Source organism: Psammomys obesus, unplaced genomic scaffold, assembly GCF_907164565.1.
Source record: "Psammomys obesus unplaced genomic scaffold, mPsaObe1.curated_primary_1811, whole genome shotgun sequence".
NCBI classification, from domain to species: domain Eukaryota; kingdom Metazoa; phylum Chordata; class Mammalia; order Rodentia; family Muridae; genus Psammomys; species Psammomys obesus.
The window spans coordinates 8572386-8590001 of NW_026595981.1; the positions used below are offsets into that span (position 1 = coordinate 8572386).

Consider the following 17616-nt stretch of genomic DNA (forward strand, 5'->3'; position numbering starts at 1 on the left):
ACCCAAAATATGTCATTTGAGTTTAGGACAATATCAGAAGAAACCCAATATTTGTAATATATGCATGTACTGAAACATGTCCTACCCTGCAAACAAACAAACAAACAAACAAAGCTTATGTTTTCTTGAGATGGGTCCTAGAGGCAAAGAGCTGGAAAAGCATGTACTGCCGTACATAGTATAAAAACTGAACCAAACAAAGTGGTAGGAGGCCACTGGAGCCTTTGTCTTGCAGTGCGAAGGGGGTGTCCCCTCTGTCTGCCCTGGCTTAGCAGCCTTGGGCATGCTCCTTCTGGTCTCTCCAGGACACCTCAGCTCTCCTCCTCCACCCCTCCCAGCACCTGCTCTTTGAAGCACTGGGGCCCTGGCTGCTCAGGGAAGGCTGGTAAAGACAGAAAGGCTGGGTCTCCTTCCAAGAGACAAGCACTTCATTTCTTTTTTCCTACAGGTCTTTACTATACAGCAAAAAGTTTCCCTGAGCCTCTACCCTCCAGCCTGCTCCTTCATTCTGTGCCCTGTGTCTCCCATGTACTTTCACTATTTTTTTCTTGTGGTCGTCATTTGAGTCACAATTGCACAAAGCATTTAAGTTCCCCATTCTACTTCCTGGAGTAATGAAATGTTCAAAGTCCCAGAGTGTTGACTCAGTTTAACTCATAAACTGGCATAAAAAGGAGGTGCTGACTCTACTTCACCTTACCCAGTGACGTGGCTATATATTCACCTGGTGCCTATGCCTTGGTTCCTCAAAATCAATTCTTCTGCCAGACTTGCCTAGGCAGAACTGTGGCCACCCCAGAGCACACTTCCTGCCTCTCTGACAAGAGGATAGCCTGAAGGCCTACCAGTGCTGTGCTCTTCAGGGACACAGAGTAAGTGAGCCAGGTCCAACCTTGTCATCTCTCTTGCTGTCTCCACCAAAAATGTCAGGTCCTGTGTACTGGGTGGATGTGGGGCGGCAGTTGCCAGCACAACTGTCCCTCTCAGGTAACCCCTGGCTGTTTTCCTTCTAGGAATCTGGACTCCTTGGTGTCTTCACAGCCTCCTCTCTCGAGGCACAGGCTGCTGAGGCCTTGGTGATCACAGAAACTTGGGGTAAGAGAGAATGCCTTCCTTTCTTTGAGATGGAGGAAGGGCTTAAAGTCACTGGGAGAGGGCACGTTATGCTTGTTCTGAGGCTGGCTAGTGAGGTAGGAAGAGGGAGGTCATGGTGAGGTGTGTAGGGCAGGCCTGTGTGGATGTCCAGAGTCCCTTGCATGTTTCCTATCCTCTTAGAGACCTGACCTTGTTGTATGTTGAGAAAGCATGGCTCCTGGAAGGTCAGCAAAAATGTGCTTGTAGTACAGTTTGTTATCTACAAAATGAGAACTTTGCTTCCCCACGGGAAATGCAAAATGCCAGCCCAGGAGAAGAAGAGTGATCTAGGGTTGGGTTGTTTGGTGTTTTCTTTTGGTTTTGTTCCCCAGGAGACAAGATCTTTCTACTTCTGCTCTAACTGTGCTTTCTTATCCACCCGCATTTAAGGCAGAGTAAAGCTATCTCAGTGTCATCTTCTTTTCTGCCAAAGATAACTGACAAGATACCCCGCGTTCCCAGTTCCCTTCTGAGAGATTTTCCCCAGAGTCAACGCCACAATTTGAAAACGAACTACCTGGTAAATGATAGCCAAGGCTCCAGGAGATTGCTGAGCTTTACTTCAGTCTTGGAATTTGATGAGCTCTGGTGTCTTCCTTGGGGTTAAAACACTGGGTCCATAACCGTGTGCCCTAAGATAGTAGGTATGCACCACAGACAGTTTTCACAGCTGAGGTCTCAAAACTGAGATGGCCACTGTCCCAGGCTAACCCACAGCTCCTGTAATGGTGACAGCACTGTAGCACCACTGAGTTTGAAAGGTCCCGGGGGCATGAGCATAATCCTTTTGCACTTTGGTGTGAGACTTGATTTCTGTCTCCTTTCCATGTGCAGAGTGAACCAACGGTGCTGGCTTAGGACATGGCCTGATTCAAGGGGTGCTGGATGGGAGGGCTTGGTAGGGAGAGGGTAGCACAGTTTGCTTAGCAGTGCATAGAACAGGATGGGCCTGCAGCTTCTGACCAGGCAGAAAGGAAACGACTCCCTTCTCAGCAGTACAGGCCTCTTCACATCCAGTTTAGCCTGGTTGTGGTTTTGTTTTAGCCTTTTGGAGGGGAGGGAGGCAGACAGGGTCTTGGTGTGTACCCCAGGCTGGCCTGTAATTCCTTGTGCGTGTTCTGCATGCCTCCAGCTCACAATGCCTACACCAGCTTCCCAAGGCCAACACCAACCAGCCTTGGCTCCTCGCAGCCTTTTAGGTGGAGCTGAAGATCTCTGGCAGGGTCTTAGGGAAAGCAGGCTCCTGTCTGGGCAGCCCTCCTGTGTAGAAATAGGTAGTAACTGGCACTCACACACACTCACACTAATTAGCTCTTCCATGAAGCAGAGTTATCATCAAGGTGCAAACAGACATCTTGCTGTGTGTTTCAAGCGGATTTCCATCACATGAACACCCTTGGTAAGCTTTCAGTGTAAATGTGAGTGAGCGTTTACACTGACCTGGCTTCGTTGCTCTTCATCTTCTGGGAGTCAAGACTTCTTCCTCCAGCCTGACTCTGTCTGTGTACTTTCACCACGTGTTCAAATGCTTCCCTTTAGCTGGGGCCTATCTGAATGCATGGCCAGTCTGAACTTCGCTTGGGACAGTGAGTGTCTTTCTGCTTGCCCAGATCTAAAGGTTTGGCAACCTGGAGGGAAGGTGTTGGTTTGTAATAGACAGAGAACTCTGGGCCTGTTTCCTGTCGGGTTTTGAGTATGCCTCCACAGACCAGCCCAAGACAAAGTTTCTGGGAAAGCCCAAATGTGAATACTACCTATCTAAGCAGTTTATCACGTGACCCAGAAGTCAGCTTCTGGGAACTTCTGTAGTGTGCCTGCCATTTTTGTAGTCTTGCATAATATTACCTCCTTGTAGAATGAGTCAGGAATTCAGGTACATCCTTTAGTTTTCATCTGAATTGGTTTCCTAGAGTCAAACTCTTTTCCCACAAAATCTTTCTTCTTCAGAAATCTATTTCTTACTTTGTGCAATTTAATATTTTTATATCTTCTCAGGGTTCCCATGATCCATTCTAATAGTTTTTTTTTAATATCCCTGAACCATATCTAGGCGTAGATTTGAGGAGCTTTATGAGAGAGCCATTGGGCCAAATGAAAGTCAGTCCTGAAGCCACGAGTGGTGGGACGCACATGCCTTTAAATTCAACATTCGGGAGGCACTTGCAGGTGGATCTCTGTGAGATAAGAGGACAGCCTGCTCCACAAAGCAGGTTTCAGGCAAGCAAAGCTACATAGCGAGAGCCTGCCTCAAAAGGCATAGAGACAAAAGTAACAGAAACAGAATTTAAATAAGTGAAAAGCAGTAGATGTCTCAAGCTTCAGTCAGGATGAGCCCTGATCCTCACATATATTACATCATCTGCCCTGAAGCCATCTCTCATCTCAGCTGTCCTGACCTTAGTCAGAACCGTTACATTAATACTCAATATGATACTAAGTGGCAGTTTATGCAGGGTCTGTAGGGATGCTCAGTGGCTCAGGTCACTTAGTGCTCTTGCAGAGGACCTGGGTTTGGTTCCCAGCAGGCGAGTGGTAGCTCACAAACTTCCCCATCTATAGTTCCCGGTGTCTTTGTTAAGATTTTATTGCTGTGACCACACCGAGACCAAGGCAACTTTTTTCGTACAGTGTCAAACACTTAATTGGGGCTGGTTCACACTTTCAGAGGTTTAGTCCATCATCATCATGGCAGGAAACATGGCAGACATCTGGAGCTGAGAGTTGTCCATCCTGAGCCAAGGCAGTCAGGAGCCTGTGTCCTCAGGCAGCCTGGGGAGGAGACTACTTTCACTCTGGGCGGAGCTTAAGCACAGGAGACCACAAAGCGAACCCCACCTAAGTGACACTTCCTCTAACAAGGCCACACCTGTGTGCTTCACAGCTGTTCTATCCAGAAGGGTCCACAATCAGGGCAGAGCTTTGTCCCTGAAGCCAGCACTTCCTACTCATTTCCTGAAGCTGCTGTAAACTCCATACCCACATCTCTCAACAGTGATACTGCAAGAGCCTCATATACACAGAATCGTAAGTCAAATAATAACAGGTGGAATGTTGTCCTGGACATGATAACAGCATGATGGGATGTGCCTGTAATCACAGGTACTGGGGAGGCTGAGGCGGAGAGAGATGGTTAGAGACCAGAGTTCAGTTAACCCTGGGCAGAGAGAGAAGGAAGAGGAAGAGACAAAAGCACTTTATCTCTTCTATAGAAATGTTAAACAAAAACAAAAGACGCCCAACCCACAACCAGAACTCATAAAAGTTAATGATTTATCAAGAAGAAACTGCATTCAACATTGAAGGAACTCTCATCCTTGCAGGGCCCCTATTCTGGAGGAGACCACAAAACCTGAAGTTCCCTATTTGAACACCAAGGACTTCAAGGAACTCAGATCCCAGGACAAATCAAGAAATCCAGGTCCTTACTAGCCTCCTGCTACCGTATTTTCTTTCTCTTTATGTCCCCCAAGGGCAGGTCCAGTCTATTTTTCTGGGATGAAAAGGGGGTTGGTGATTCATCCACCCTCTCCGGTAAACCCCAGATAGTTTCTGTCTCTCCTAGTAGCTTTGTCTCCCTGGCATTTCCACAACCTCTTCTAGAGGTTGGTGTAGGTCATCAGAGCCCCTTGAGGATGCCCCATCCTCTTAGAGACTTGAACCTACAACGAGAAACTGAAGCGAGAAGGATGAAAGAGCTCACACTAAAGACACATCCAAGCTACAAATGCACTAAAGAGATACATTCCAGATCCCACAGTTGGGGTGTTGATAGAGGAGAAGCCCCAGATCCTGGTCTCTTCAGGAGTCCACAGTGGATAGAGGCAGAAGTAGTAGGGGGCATTCACGGTAGATTCATGAAGGGCCAAGAGGCATTTGACAAAAATTTTAATGTCACTAATCACTGAGGAGATGCAGGAAGCACGGGAAATATGATTTGCTCTTGTCACAGTGACTGATTTATTTATTCTTTACATTATTAAGATATAACTCCGGATTTTTTGTCTGTGTGTATGTGTGTACACCATGTGTGTGCCGGTGCCTACAGAGATAGAAGAGGGAGACAGAACACCCGGAGCTGCGGTTACAGAGGCGATGAGCCACGTGGGGATGCTGGGAATTGAATCTGGGTCCTCTGGACAAGCAGCCAGTGTTCCTAACTGCTGAGCCATCCTCTCAGTTTAAGACTAATTTTCTTTTATGTGAATAAATGGAACTTGAGTCTTTTGTAAGAATAGCGGGTGCTCTTGTGCACGGAGCCATCTCTCCAGCTCCTGCTCCTGCAATCCATTATCAAAAAGATGAAGGATCCACGTGGTCACCTATGTTCAGGAAAGAGCTCACTGCACAGCATGGAAGGGAGAATATGAATGAGAGCAGATATCTTGTAAACCATAGTGGCTTCTCAATAAGTGAGAAACACTACTAGTTATGTCCAAGGGGAGTGAACTCTTATGCCAGAGAGATACCTGCATGTCCCTGGCTGTGGCTGCAGTTCAGAAAAGTCAAAATGTGAAATCAGCCTAAGATAGACAGACAGATGATGGGTACAGAAGATGTACTTAGCACACACACACAGTGGACTGGCATGGAGTCTTAAAGGGAAGGAAATATAGTCATTTGTGAATACCGGGGTGAACCTGAATGACATTCTGTCAGGTAAAGTAAGCCAGGCACAGAAGGGAAACTCCTGTATGAACTCACTTAGGTAAGGAAGCTAAGGCACCTGGTTTGATGGGAGTAGAACTACGACAGCAGTGAGCAGGAAGTAGACTTGCTTGTTGGGAGTTGTTACTGAGGGACTATAAAATGTCTGTCATGTGAGAGGGGCTGTGGCAGAACAGGGTGCCTACAGCAAACAACAGTGTGTTCTCCTTTGAAAGCTATAAAAATTAGATTTATGTTTGTGAGCTGAGTGTGGATCCTAGGGCAAGGACACACTGAGCAAGGGCTGTGAACTTGGTATTTGGAGAATAAGTTTTGCTGTTTCAGGCTGGCTTTGAACTTGTGAACTTTCTGCCTCAGCCTCCAGGCTAGCTGGGATTACAGGATGCATCACCAGACCTAGCACTAAAAGTCAGTGTTTACTCTGAATACACAACAGTTATATCAGTAAAGAAAGAATGAAGTAGGAAGGAAAAAAGGAACAAAGATAGACAGACAGACAAAGGTGGAAAAGAGTGGTCAGCAATTCAGAACCCTGGCTGCTCTTCTACAGGACCTGCAGTCTATTCCTAGCATCCACAGGGCAGCTCACAACCATTTGTAACTCCCAGTCAGATGTCCCAATGTCATCTTCTGGCCTCCAAAGACACCATACAGATGGTTCACAGACATACACACAGGAAGAACATCCATACAAAAAAAGTTTTAAGAACAATAACACAGCCAGACACGGTGGTTCAGGCCTGTAATCCCAGAACTCAGGGAGGCAGAGGCAGGCAGATATCTGTGAGTGCAAGGCCAGCCTGGTCTACAGAGTGAGACCAGGACAGCCAGGGCTACATGCAGAGAACAAGGTTGAGGGCAGCAGTAATCCAAGTATATTAGTATTGTGGGAAATTTGTGTTTAAAATATTTTTAGTACTAATTTTTCATAATTTATTTATTTTGTCTCTATCAGTACTTTCTCTGCAAGAATGTCTGAGTTACAAATGTTTGTGAGCCACCAATGGATGCTGGGAATTGAACCTATTACCTCTGGAAGAGCACTCAGTGCAATTAACTGCTAGGACATCTCTCCAGCCCTGAGAAAACTGTGTTTATTGGAAGACCTTATGGGCCTTTATTAGGATTCTGCTGATATCAGCACACACTGCCCAAGGGTGGAAAGCATGGCTTCTTTTCTAGAGTCTGCCATGTTGAACAAGGAAGAAGGAGTTTCACCGCAAGATGGAGTTGCCCTGCCTTGGATTCTGAGGACTAGACTAACTGTAGTTAGACGACAGGGTAGTTAGGATTTATTTTACTAGCCAGTATAATACTTTTCAGAATAAATAAGTTCATTAAATATTACAGAAAGGAACCAAACAGGATTTAGAAGACTGCACAAAGGGAATGTAAAAGCAATACTTGAAAAGGTTCAATACCAGCCTTAGTAGGCAGAAAAAAAAACCCTGTAAGTTAAAGAAAAGACCAAGGAAACCATGCAACCCAAAGAGCATAAAAAGGACCTGAAGAAAACACCCAGAGCCCAACATTGCATGGACCATGCTCACAAACACTAACACAGTAACTGTTTCCATCCCCAGGATCTGAAGTAAGAAAGGAGGTGAGAAGTTATTTGAAGACATGATGGCTGGACAGGTGGTCAAAGATGTGAATCGACAGACATTCACAGAGACCTGTGCTCAACATAAGTGTCCCGGGAAGGCTCTCCAGGGAAGACGGCATTCCAGGCCAGGAAGACTGAAAGATTCAAAGTATGTAAACTTTCTTTATTGTCCTTTGTCTGATTTGGATTTGTATGATTGTCCTTTGTCATATGGGGAAGAGGTAAGAAGCAGCATGAGAAAGTCAGTCAGAAGTCCCAGGACTGGAACAGAGAACGTCTAAATAATGGCTTAAATAAGACATCATAAGATTAGGAAAAAAATGTCCTGAGAAAATGAAAAGACAAAAATAAGACCTGACAACATAGAGGCAGCACCAGGAGAAAGATGGAGAATGGAGAATGCCTACATTGAAGGAGGAGAGGGGCTGTGGTGTGCCTCCTGGAGAATGCTTACCTGACCATGCAAAGCCTTGAGTGTCACCCCAACATCCACAAAAGAAAGGGGGGAAGGAAATGGACACCACAGGACATAATCAGATTAAGTGAATGAAACCAGTCTCAGAAAGACAAACCTCAAAATACTCTTCTCAGTTGTGATATTTTATACATCCGTAAAACCATGTGTGTATATGAGACATGAAAGTAGAGGGGAAAATGTCTAAGGGAGCGTGAGAACAGATGAGATGGGGTCATCAAAGAGAGGTTAGACAGAACATACTCAGTCTGCAGCAGGAACTTATGTTAAATGTCTCTTTGTAGGGCTGGAATGTTGGCTCAGAGCTTAAGAGCACTTACTGCTCTTGCAAAGGACCAGGCTCCAGTTTCCAGCACTGATATGGGGTCACACCACTCAACACTCCTGCCTCAAGGAATCTAACACCTTTTCTGACCTCCATGGGTACCAGCCATACCCATGATACACACACATACATGCAGACAACTCATAGAGATTTAAAAAAAGACTAAAAAATGTTTAATTTTCTTGTATAACACAGTACAATGTAGGAAAACTGGGACAACGGAGTTTCTTAATTCAAAACTATTAGAAGAGGATAATATACAACCATGTCAGCAGGTTTAAAATTTACAAAGTGCCCGTTATTGTGGTCAGTTAAAAATGTCCCAACAGTCCCTAAACAAGCATCACTTCTGAATGTCACACTTTCTCATCCAGAGTCTTATAGATGGTTGAGCTGGGCCTGGTAAAGCAGAGCTGGCTCTCACTGCTTAGGTTCTTCTGTAATGGCTCTGTCTCTTACAGGAAAGGATTTCATCTGGGAAACACAGCGAGTGCTTGGAAAATGAATGTCAGTGTCGATAAGGAGACAGACTATGCTGAACTGGTCCTATCGCCAGGAGAAATCACACTTGGAGAGAAGAATAGGAAGTTGATGAAGAATTGTGACCTGAGAAGAAGTGAGGCCAAAAATGTCTCACTGGCTGTGTGTGCTCTGCTGAATTCTGGAGGGGGCGTGGTCAAGGCTCCCATTAAAAATCAAAACTACAGCTTCACCAGAGATGGGATAGGACTGGACTTGGAAGATGCTTTACGCGGTATCCTGCCATTAATTCATCAACACCTAGATTTCATGCAGGACAGATGTTACTTTTTCATTTTTGTGAAAGCATGGACACGGAATAACTTACTTCAGCGTATCACCACCAAGAAAACTAATTTCTACAAGAGAAAATTGTCATTTTCAGTTGAACTGAAAGCACCTGAAGCAGTGCAGGTCCTCAGAGCCGTGAAGCACTCTCAAGAGACATCAGGGTCCAGACAAAGTTCCTGTAATGAAGTACCAAATGAATGTGTTGACTTATTTAACAGGGCATGCTTGTCCTATGAGGAGACATTCTGTTTTGCCGAATCCACACATGCTGAAGTTAAATTGTCCCCCAAAGAAAAGATTTTAGAGATTCTCCCTCAAAATATCTCTGCATTTGCAAACACAGATGGGGGATATTTGTTCATTGGTTTAGATGGGAAGAAACGGCAAATAATTGGTTTTGAAGCAGAAAAGAGCGATCTTGTGCATCTAGAGAGTGAAATAGAAAAGTGCATCCAGCAACTGCCTGTCACTCACTTCTGTGAGGAGAAGGAGAACATAAAGTACACGTGCAGATTCATCGAAGTGCACAGACCAGGAGCTGTGTGTTCATATGTCTGTGCGCTGAGAGTGGAGAGATTCTGCTGTGCAGTGTTCGCTGCAGAGCCTGAGTCCTGGCACGTGGAAGACAGCTGCGTGAAGAGGTTTACTGCGGAGGAATGGGTCAAGCTCCAGATGGATCCCACTGCAGGTTGAGGAGAGGAGATTATCAGTTTATGTTTGGCTAAGGGGATTGGAAGATTGCTTTCTGGGACTTGGCCAACCTTAAAATTGCTCATGTGTCAAGAGCTAGTTTACTGACCCCTGCTAGATACAGTCCTTAGCTCTCAGCCTCTTCTTTTCTTCTACACACTAGAAGATTTCCTATGGAAAGTGTCTTAGCTGCTTTCAGCAACACTATAAACCATTTCCCTCACATTGGCCATGTTTGATACAGCCTTCTTCCCTAGTGGCTGGAACTCATAATTCTCTTCAAAGGCCTTTTCACCTCTCACAGGAGGCTGAACTGAGATTCCTGCCACGTATCAGGCCAGGGAAAAGTGCGCCCCAGTGTCCTGCAAAAGAATATTGAAAGTGGTCTCTAGTCTCACTGGCATGGCCATTTCCATCAAAAAGCAGATCAGCTAGCCTTTCATGGACACTGTCCTATCTGTAACCTGAACTTCTGCAAATCCAATCAGAGCTGCCGATCAAGTTCTTTTTGCCTCTTTCCAGACTATTCCTGGCTTGCTTGTTCAAATCTCTCCTACTGCAACAAATTCTGTAGCCCACCCTGAGGTACACGCTGCCCTGATCTCATTTCTCATTGTCAATTTTCTGTCTGTCATCTTTCACTAACAGTGACAGATAAATCACAAATTCAGGTTATGAAAAGAATACTATTTTTTGTTTGGCCATTTTGGTTGTTCTCCAAGCAAGTATTGGATGCACTGTGTTCATTTCAGAACCTCGCCTAGTGTTTGCCCATTACAGTTTTTTTTTAATCTCTTTTCCCTTTCACCCAAAATCTACATGTGAGATTCTTCCTTTCTCTCACATTACTACACAAAATGGAACCCTACATTTTTGTCAGAAGGAAAGAAAAAGGCTGCCATTTTAATCTGGTTTTAGAATAGAAAAGCTCCACATGGAACTAGCACCAGAAACTCATAAAATCTCTGAAAATGCAACTCCCTCACAAACTCAGTTCTTTACCAACCTGCAGGTTTTGTTTTTTTTGTTTGTTTTTTTTTTTCCTGGATTTAACTGTCATTTTTTTTTTTAAAGAAAGATAAAAAACAGAGCATGGGGTCATTTCTAAGTTGGAACAGTGCTGGCCTCGCTTGTAAGAAAGCCTGGTTTCAATTGCTGTGCTACATACAACCGTAGAACTGGGCATGGTGATGCCCTTATGGTCCACAGTCTCTGGAAGTGGAGGCAGGTGGATCAGAAACTCAAGCTCATGCTTGACTACATAGTCAGTTTGTGGCCAGTGTGGGCTTTGAGATACCCTGTGTCCTGCTGAAAAAAGCAAATAACACAAAGTAAAATGGCCCCATTTAATTGTCAACACATTCGGCTCCTATGACTACACTTTCCACTGTTATGTTTCCATGAGTGTAGAGCACTTCAGCATCATCAAAATTTAATTTTGCAATTTTTATTTGACCTCAAAATGTAACCTCAGAACCTAACCCCATTTTCTATTAGGAAAACAGTTCAACTGAGACATTTAATACATTTTTTTCAACAGTTATTGAATAGTACGGCCTATGGGAAACTTAAAATGACCTTTGTCTTCTCAGGTTTTATTAAGCGAGGTGAGAAACGGACTCTTCAGGCAAGCACCCCACCACGCAGTCCCTGTACTCAGTTTTTCTGTGACAATCCAGATGCTATGAGGAAGAGTGCTATGAGGAAGAGTGCTCAGTTTCCAGGTACTTTCACTGCGGCTGCCTAGGGTGGTGGCTGTGACTATGTCCAAATATTCTTGCGTAAGCTGTGCTCTGTGTTGAAATTTGTGTCCAGGCTTCCTGCATTGCGATTGCTACTTGTTTCCAGGTCCCTAGAGTAACTTTGTCTCAAACAGTAACCACCCCCAATAAAGCTGCCTTCCTTGCTCCACACACACACACACACACACACACACACACACACACACACACACACGATAGCAACTGGCAACATGTCACACTCTGAGACAGGACAGACAAAATCCTCTCCACTGCTAACCGTTGGAGGTTTTGGTGTCTTTTATGTGTTTGTTTTTTTTTTTTTTTTTTTTTTTTTTTTTGGTCCCAAGTGTGGGATGCAGAAATGCTTTACTCACTGCTGAAAACAGACTCGTGAAAGGGACCATGATCTTTGTCAGCTGAAAACAGACTCTTGCGAGTGTGCAAGATCTCTGTCAGCTGGAAACTGCCTGGTGCAAGAGGTCTGGTTTTTTCCAGCTGGAAAACACCCTTGTGAGGAATCTGAGAAGGGATAAATAAGAGCCCACAGACAGATAGACAACCCTTTGCTTGGCTTCTCCTTGTTTCGCACTTCTTTGCTTCGCTACGTTCCAGAGAAATCTTGGTGCTGCTTCTGCTGATTTCTGTTGCTGTTTGCTGTCTGACTGGATTGTGGAGTCTGGATGACAGAGTGGAATCACCCCCAAGGAGTTACTTCTAAAGAGGTCTTTGTTCCTTCTAACCTTCTTTCTCTCCTATCTAACTTTGAGGGTTGGAAGGGAGGTAGAGGTGTTTAAGAACCCTAACTAAACTAGGTTTTACAAAATCATACCCTACAAACCTGTCAGGTGAAGGTGACATTGTCCCTTCCAACTCCTGCATTGGATAGAAGGCTTCTAAGACCTATGGGTGTCAAGTAGAAGGTAACAGTGTCCCTTCCAATTCCTGTACTGGATACAAGGCTTTCAAGACCTGTGCTTTACCTTTTGGCTGTGCAAATCTATGCTCACCTGAGGAGGCTTAGCCTACTCTGTGGGCCCCTTTGAGGCATCCTCTTCCCATCCCTGGAGCTCTGGAAATGGGGTCTGCTCCCTCCTTTGCTCTGTGGAGCTTCCTGTTTCCCCGAGCTCTTCTCCTGTCTCATCAGCTCCTTGATGCTTCCTGTTGACTGACTTTCTGTCTTCACATTAGCCTGCCCTTTGCTCCCCCGACTCTTCTTACCCTGGAGTTCTCCAGAACAAGCTTGTGATGCTCCCTGTGGTGGAGAAGGGAGGAGTGTGAGTGTTCAGCTGCTTCCCCTCTCTTTCCTTGGCAGTTTGAGTTTCCAAGTCTCCCTTGCACTTCTGGCTCTGCAGTTCTTGAGTTAGTGTTGGGTATCTTGTGTGTTCACCTTCTGGGTTGGATGCAAAGTGTGGAACTTAACCGCATTTGGCCTCTGTAACTTGTTACGTTTATCTTATCTCTTCTAGTGGGGTCTGGAACGATGATATGCTCCCCAGCAGCCATGTGCACACAAAGGTTCTCACAACAGCGAAGATGTGAGCAGTTACTCCAGACAGAGTGGGACTCACTTCATAAAGGAAGGCTGCTCATCCCTGAGAGCTGGGTTTTGGATCTGGGCCTGCAAGAGAAGCAGGAAGTCATCATCTCGGATGTGCTTCATATTTCCCAGGATGGTCTCCTGACCCTGCACAGCTTTGTCCGTGGAGATGAGGAGCTGGAAGATGATAGAACTGTTCTGAGGGAACTAGGCTCCAAGTTAAAGGGCTACTGTAAACAAACTGCACTAATATTAAAGCAGACGCTGGTAAATCTTGGTAATTACCCCGGGAAAATAGGCATCGTGATAAAGATAACATACTTGGGTCGTAAGGCAATGTGCTTATATGATTCAAGCTCGCAAATACATTACCCCATCAGCTATTATCTGACAAACGAGACAGTAGTGGACTTAGAGAAAGCTCTTGCTAATGTCTGTCATAGTTGCATGTCCCAATAGAGTTTACCTCTGAAAATTTAGACACACAGTTAGATACTTTACTTTTCGAGGAATGTCCTAATGTCCAGGTCACGCTGGAGCTTGACCTGACATGGAAAATGGACTATGGCACAATGATGCTTCACGTTGTATAAGTGATAGTGTTCTCTGATTCTATAAACTATGTGAAACGTGTCTTTGAATAACTGCACAGGACTACTAACCAAATTCTGGGAAAGGAACTGGCCATTCAAGAGGGCAATGAGAAAGCATAGCTTTGAAAACATGTTGTGAACCAGGCATGTGGCCTATGCCTTTAATTCAGTGCCTGGAGGGAGGCAGGTCATCTGGTCTATGTAAAGATTTCCCGGGCCGGCAGGCTTATGCAGAGACCCTGCCTCAAAATTAATTAATTGATTGATTGACCAATTGATTAATAAGAGTCTCTGTCTGCATAGCCACTCCTTCCTGATGAAGTGCATGGTGCCTTCATGCTTGGAAGACACTCTTCCTATGCAGTTAGTACAGAAAACGAAGAAAGAGGCTACATAATAAGACGTTTTCGTTTAAGTGTTGTTGTTCAGTATCGTGTTATTGCTGTTCAATATGTGATTTGTGTGTGAAAACCTGACAAGGATTTTTCCACATATCCAAATTGTACAGACAAGGCTCAAAGTATGCAGAATTAAATCAAAGACACATAGAAAATGAATACAGCTGTTTTCTGTGAGGAGAGTTCCTTCTCTCTTAAAGGAAACACTGTGTCTCCTGGGTGTAAGGCTACAAAAAGACAGTCAAGAGATCTCAGGAATTAGGCAATGCAAGCAGTCTCTATGGGCTATGGCATGGCCTGGATTTTCTATGTGTGAGATTGTTCCTTACGAAGTAATGATAGTATGAGCTTAAGATGTCGATATTATTCATTTACGGTTTGATTTGCTGTATTTTTTACGTTCGTATCAAGTTTGTTGTGCTGTACATTAATACCTTTAATGTAAAGGTATTGGCAGCACTGAGTTTATGAGCGAGTATTATGTATAAATTTAGAATGTTGGTATTTCCTTCATAAAGGAAGCAGTGTCCTTGTTGTACATCTGCGTTTGTGAATGATAATATTTGTAAGCACTTGGGCCCCTAGGGGTGGTTTCTATGTAGTGGCAACCTGTTGTGATTTGATGGTGTTCCTCAAGAGATGGTGGCCCTTCCTGAGAATCCCGATGGCTGGGCTGTGAGCTGGGTGCTCACAGACCCCAATCCTCCTTAGCCACATTTCCTGTTCTGATTGATTTATCAATACAGCTTATTTTAAAATCTACTTCATTTTTCATCTACTTTGTTCTCATATCTGTGACTCTATGAATGCAGTTCATCTGCTTGTATCTTTCTTCGCTGAATCTTCACTGTGTTTGCATAGTTATACATACCAAAAGTCGTAAGCCAACAAAATGTTCTGCCATTTTATTGTTTCTAAAATAAATGATCTCTTCATAACATTATCAATTGTCTTTCAAAGAATTCTTACTGTTTTTCCAGACTAAAGCTTCCAGGCTTTTGGGGTTTATATGTTTTTGATTACTTGGGATTGTGGCATTCAGAACTGTGGCTCTGAACTTTGAAGACCAAGGAATTAAGAGGACATGTTACCATGGCCTCATGAATCCCTGCTCTTGAGATACCCTGAAACTGGCCCAGAGGACGCCCTACCAATCTGCTGCCAAAGAACAACCACTGTCCTGAGGTGCATAGAAACACTTGGAGGTGAAGGCTAGGTCAGGGGTGGAGACATGCATTTGGGTAGGGTACCTCATGGACAGCCTTGGGAGTTGAAGTACTCTCAGAACAATGGGAACTCATGGGAGCATCACTGGCAGAGAACTTCATAGGGCACCAGCTGTCTATTGAATGACACATCTTTGGTGACAGGTTGGAAGCTGCATTAATCTAAGAAAACAGGAAGCAGGAACACAAGGAATGAACATTTGTAATCATGAGGGGAAGAGATGTGCACTTGGAAAGGGCAGTGGAGTTAGCAGTGATGGCATGCAGGGCTGCAGGGTCAGGTTTTCAGTCATGGTGGGCATCCTTAGTGAAAGCATTCTGTGTGAGGAACAGTGAGATGATGGCTCAGTGGGGAAAGTTATCTACCACCTTGCCTGAGGGCCTGAGCTCCAACTCCAGCCATCTGGGTGCTCCAAAGAGAAAATTGTCTCCTGAATGTTGTCTTCTGACTTCCACAGGGAGATCTGGCTCACGGACAGGCACTCCCACAATTACACACAGATAGAGAAATTTATACATTGCTAAGTTTTAAACAGTTCCATTTTAGGAATGAAGTGATGACTCAGCAGGTCAGAGCACCTGCTGCTCTTGCAGACAACCAGGATTCTATTCCCAGCATTCCCATGGTGACACACAACCACCTATAACTCCTGTTCTGCAGGGTCTGTTACTTTCTTCTGTCCTGAGAGAGCCTGAGGTATGCGTGTGGAGCATACACATACAGGCAGGGAAACACTCATACACATACCATCAAAACAAGTAAACTTATTTTGAGTCTTTGTAATATATTTGTCTAAATGTAATTAAATTTTAAATCTATCTCTTCAGCCCCCACCATTTTAATTTTTAAAAAAGGAAATTCCCTTTAAAAATTGAATTTTAGGAAAACCTTCATCTAACTGGTGTATAACATATTAGATATTTTTAGTACCAAATGTTTAAAAAAAAAAAAACAGGTCATTTGTTACTGTTTTTAGATTCTTAAGTTTTGATGCAAATGATAAAGTTAACTGTTGAGATACAACAGGCGCTATACTTACAATGAAAAGCTACAATAAAACTGCACAAACAGAAGTGAGAACATTGAGCAAGTGTTTATGTATTGATCATCTACTTGATGAAAGAGAAGTTATGCTCAGAAGACATAACCGATAAGGGTTAGGGTTAGGGTTAGGGTTAGGGTCAGGGTCAGGGTCAGGGTCAGGAGGCTGGTGAAGGGAGCTGAGCTTGGGAGATAGAAGCAGCCACAGGCTTCTTCACAGTCTCAGGGCTGCTGCTGCTCTAGGTAGCTTCTTCAGAGACTTTCCTTTGGCAAAGCCCAACACATCAGCCAGCACCATGCTTTCCCCATCAGAAACTGTAGGGCTGCATGTTTTCTAATCCGTGTGGCTGAAAGGGAACGATGTTTAAGGGAGGGGGTAAATGGGAAATGTGAGGAAAAATGAAAGAGCAAACAACGAAAGCAAGGATTTGGAAAGAAATAGTCAGAGGCTGAAACGGAGCTCAAGAGGGAAGGGAGAGCTTGGAAGGGCTTTTCTTACACAAGGAAGAGGCACAGGTAGAGAGAGGCCATGGTCAGATCATAAAGATAGTGAAATTACAAGATGGCAGGCCTCTTGCCTAAGCTCCTGACCTGAGACAAAAGCTTGGTGACCTAAACAAAGGCCTAGTGGGTTTTATCCTGCCCACAGAGCCTTTCCACCATCTTCTGACCAATCAGACAAGTTCAAAGACCAACCAGCGTGTTTTTATCTCAAGCTTGTGGTCCTATCAGCATTCCTGTCTTGTTCTACGTGAACAATCCTACATAGGGGTGAAAGACCCTTAAGAGCCCCAGACCTCAAGAAGAGACAGGGCTTCAGCTTCCTGAGTGCTCATTCTGCTTTGCTAAGGATCTTCTGGTTTCTGTCTTGCTCTGTGTGTTTCCTCACCCCTAATAAAAAGCCTTTTGCAGGCTGATTCTGCTGCTGCTGTCTGCTATGTCTGAGGTTTCATTCTCTCCACACTCTGTGATGTGCTCCAAATTTTTTTCTACATTTAATTCTTTTACTTGTAGAGAAAAGAAACCCATGAAGACTCCTAAACTGACTTCGCCAGAGGCCTTGCAGAGGTGGCTGCTTTGTCACATGTGTCAGTAGATGGCAGAGAGGAGAGAGGCTATGTCTGACCTGTGAACCTCTGAACCTCAGAATAATTAGTAGCCTAATGTTCCCTGAAGAAGGTAAGACTGACACAGCCACCAGTTTAGTGTCAGAGGACCTGGAGGCTCCAAGTCGGCCTGCATGGGCTCCTAGAGTGGGGAGTGAGCTGGAGCCAAGAAAAACCCTGCCTGGGAATGTGGGCCTGGGTGGGACCCTTCCATGAGGACACTCAGATGGGTGAGTGAGGTGTATGCCTGAGACAAACACCAGAAAA

General features: G+C 44.6%; 1 protein-coding gene and 1 pseudogene across 2 annotated transcripts; both read left to right on the plus strand.

The window, feature by feature from the left end:
- The first annotated feature begins 745 nt into the window (after positions 1-745).
- On the plus strand, positions 746-14871 carry LOC129686577 (schlafen family member 2-like). Of its 2 annotated transcripts, XM_055620635.1 has the most exons (8): positions 746-872; positions 1014-2533; positions 4016-4158; positions 4455-4552; positions 7383-7553; positions 8667-9703; positions 11298-11429; positions 12914-14871. In XM_055620635.1, the coding sequence occupies exons 5-8, from the start codon at positions 7423-7425 to the stop codon at positions 13441-13443; spliced, it is 1830 nt and encodes a 609-aa protein (XP_055476610.1). In that variant the 5' UTR covers positions 746-872; positions 1014-2533; positions 4016-4158; positions 4455-4552; positions 7383-7422; the 3' UTR covers positions 13444-14871. The 2 variants fall into 2 exon arrangements, with proteins under 2 accessions (XP_055476610.1, XP_055476609.1); XM_055620634.1 differs by having other exon boundaries at positions 1014-4158.
- Positions 14872-17288: 2417 nt separating this feature from the next.
- LOC129686626 (small nucleolar RNA SNORA17) lies at positions 17289-17411 on the plus strand (annotated as a pseudogene).
- The last annotated feature ends 205 nt before the right edge of the window (positions 17412-17616 follow it).